The following is a 3,133-nucleotide window of genomic DNA, read 5'->3' on the forward strand; positions in this document are numbered from 1 at the left end:
CGGCGAGGGCCGCCCCGCGCGCCGGCCACGCCGCCTCAGCGGCGTGCGCGGAAAGATGGCCGCTCGGCCCGCCGGCGGAGCTCAAAATGGAGGCTGCGGCCGGCCTGAGCCACACAAAGGGCCGCGCCGGGCCCGCTCGCGCTCGCGCTCCCGCCGCGGCCGAGCCGGCGCCCGGCGAGGGGCCCAGGCTCGCGCCCTGGAATTTTCTTTTTGACTTTGGATGGTAGCTTTTCTTTTTTTCAAGTCTGTGGGGCAGTGGTTTAAAGGTTGTTTTTCCACTGAATTTAGGTGTCGTGAAAACCACCGCAAAATCTAAGCCAAAATGGGGAAGGAAAAGACTCATATCAACATCGTCGTCATTGGACACGTCGATTCGGGCAAGTCCACCACGACTGGCCACCTGATCTACAAGTGCGGTGGGATCGACAAAAGAACCATCGAGAAATTCGAGAAGGAGGCTGCTGAGGTAGGTGGAAAGAAGAGGCTTGAATAAGACGTCTGGCAGCGAACACGTTGAGTGGTAATTTTCAGGAAGTGCTCGTTCTTCTAGTCGAGATCTGAATGTCGGGCTAGTCGGAAGGACGTGATCGAACATTGGCTGTTGAATTACTTAGGTTTGTAACCGTGTTTTGAGAATAAGGGAAGGCTCTTAGGTTTTGCTATTGTACAGTCAGTCGAGCCTTTCTGCCAAGTAAGTGGGGTGAGGAATTTCAAGCTGGAGTTGGATCATGTCTTAGTTACCGAGTAACCATTCCTAATCCAATCCCTGCAGATGGGAAAGGGCTCCTTCAAGTATGCCTGGGTCTTGGATAAACTGAAAGCTGAACGTGAGCGTGGTATCACCATTGATATCTCCCTGTGGAAATTCGAGACCAGCAAGTATTATGTGACCATCATTGATGCCCCCGGACACAGAGACTTCATCAAAAACATGATTACAGGCACGTCTCAGGTTTGTAGTTTTAATAATTTCTGGAAATAACCGTGGGTCTGTCTGAATACAGTGGAAAACGCGGTGGTTCCTCTTTAAAGAGCTTTGTTTAATGAGGTATGCTCTTGTGTTTTTTAAAGGCTGACTGTGCTGTCCTGATTGTCGCTGCTGGTGTTGGTGAATTTGAAGCAGGTATCTCCAAGAATGGGCAGACCCGTGAGCATGCCCTTCTGGCTTACACACTGGGTGTGAAACAGCTAATTGTTGGTGTTAACAAAATGGATTCCACTGAGCCACCCTACAGCCAGAAGAGATATGAGGAAATCGTTAAGGAAGTCAGCACCTACATTAAGAAAATTGGCTACAACCCAGACACAGTTGCATTTGTGCCAATTTCTGGTTGGAATGGTGACAACATGCTGGAGCCAAGTGCTAATGTAAGTGACATTCAAGACAGTTGGAAAAGGGCTCTTAACAGGGGCAAGTTTGATGGTAACACTAATGGGCAATCTTATGTTTTCAGATGCCTTGGTTCAAGGGATGGAAAGTCACCCGTAAAGATGGCAATGCCAGTGGAACTACGCTGCTTGAAGCTCTGGATTGCATCCTGCCACCAACTCGTCCAACTGATAAGCCCTTGCGTCTGCCCCTCCAGGACGTCTACAAAATTGGTGGTAAGTTGAACATTATTATCAACGTGCCTGCATGCGTTGCTGCACTGCCTTCTGTCTTTGCATAAGGTGTTTGACACTATGCTGTGAACACTAGGTATCGGTACTGTCCCTGTGGGCCGAGTGGAGACTGGTGTTTTGAAACCTGGCATGGTGGTCACCTTTGCTCCAGTCAATGTTACAACTGAAGTAAAGTCTGTTGAAATGCATCATGAAGCTTTGAGCGAAGCTCTTCCTGGGGACAACGTGGGCTTCAATGTCAAGAACGTGTCCGTCAAAGATGTTCGCCGTGGCAATGTGGCTGGTGACAGCAAAAATGATCCACCAATGGAAGCAGCTGGCTTCACAGCTCAGGTAACAGTTAAAAGTGAACCTTTTCTTACTTCATGCTGGAGCTTTAAGAGTTCTTGAGACTCACTTAAATGTAAATCTGTTCTCCAAGGTGATTATCCTGAACCATCCAGGCCAAATCAGTGCTGGGTATGCACCTGTGCTGGATTGTCACACAGCTCACATTGCTTGCAAGTTTGCTGAGCTGAAGGAGAAGATTGATCGTCGTTCTGGAAAGAAGCTGGAAGATGGCCCCAAATTCTTGAAATCTGGTGATGCTGCCATCGTTGATATGGTTCCTGGCAAGCCCATGTGTGTTGAGAGCTTTTCTGACTATCCTCCTCTGGGTAAGGATGACTGACAATTCAGCGCAATTAGAAAGTTTATTAAAGCTGTAAAATGATTGGTTTTGTTTACCAAGTGTTTCTAACAGTAATACAAAATTTGTTTTAATAGGCCGTTTTGCTGTTCGTGACATGAGACAGACGGTTGCTGTGGGTGTCATCAAAGCAGTGGACAAGAAGGCAGCTGGAGCTGGCAAGGTCACCAAGTCTGCCCAGAAGGCTCAGAAGGCTAAATGAATAGTATCCCCAATACCTGCCACCCCAGTCTTAATCAGTGGTGGAACGGTCTCAGAACTGTTTGTCTCAATTGGCCATTTAAGTTTAATAGTAAAAGACTGGTTAATGATAACAATGCATCGTAAAACCTTCAGAAGGAAAGGAGAATGTTTTGTGGACCATTTGGTTTTTTGTGTGGCAGTTTTAAGTTATTAGTTTTTAAAATCAGTACTTTTTAATGGAAACAACTTGACCAAAAATCTGTCACAGAATTTTGAGACCCATTAAAACAAAGTTTAATGAGAAACCTGTGTCTTCTTTTGGGCAACACTGGAAGGTGCTACAGAACTCACCTAGATAGAAAACTTCAGTAGGAGTTACCCCTGACCCATTTCTGATGTTACATTTGCTGAAACTGCAGAATTGGATAATTTGGTTTAATTTGTTTTGGGCAGCAACCCTGGAGTTTTTCCACCTTGAGTGGAAGAAGCATCTGTTGATGTACATAGTGAAAACCTGTGAGATGGGGTCTGTTAGTGCAACATTTCATTCAGGACAGAACACTTAATTTTGTTGATGTGTAAGCTAGTTGATAAGAGATTTTCCAGTACCAAAGTTGTGTTGCATATAAAATTTTGTCC

The 3,133-nt window shown here is 46.2% G+C and overlaps 1 protein-coding gene across 1 annotated transcript in view; it reads left to right on the top strand.

The window, feature by feature from the left end:
* Window positions 1-2,799, top strand: part of EEF1A1 (eukaryotic translation elongation factor 1 alpha 1) — an 8,191-nt gene extending 5,392 nt beyond the window's left edge. Inside the window, exons 2-8 of the mRNA XM_046675207.1 lie at window positions 289-466; window positions 773-952; window positions 1,072-1,368; window positions 1,455-1,605; window positions 1,700-1,956; window positions 2,045-2,279; window positions 2,389-2,799. Of these exons, the coding sequence (XP_046531163.1) occupies window positions 323-466; window positions 773-952; window positions 1,072-1,368; window positions 1,455-1,605; window positions 1,700-1,956; window positions 2,045-2,279; window positions 2,389-2,513 (1,389 nt within the window). The 5' untranslated portion in view covers window positions 289-322 and the 3' untranslated portion in view covers window positions 2,514-2,799. The remainder of the gene's footprint in view (window positions 1-288; window positions 467-772; window positions 953-1,071; window positions 1,369-1,454; window positions 1,606-1,699; window positions 1,957-2,044; window positions 2,280-2,388) is intronic.
* The last annotated feature ends 334 nt before the right edge of the window (window positions 2,800-3,133 follow it).

The sequence above is a fragment of the Equus quagga genome, chromosome 11 (genome assembly GCF_021613505.1).
Source record: "Equus quagga isolate Etosha38 chromosome 11, UCLA_HA_Equagga_1.0, whole genome shotgun sequence".
NCBI classification, from domain to species: Eukaryota; Metazoa; Chordata; class Mammalia; order Perissodactyla; family Equidae; genus Equus; species Equus quagga.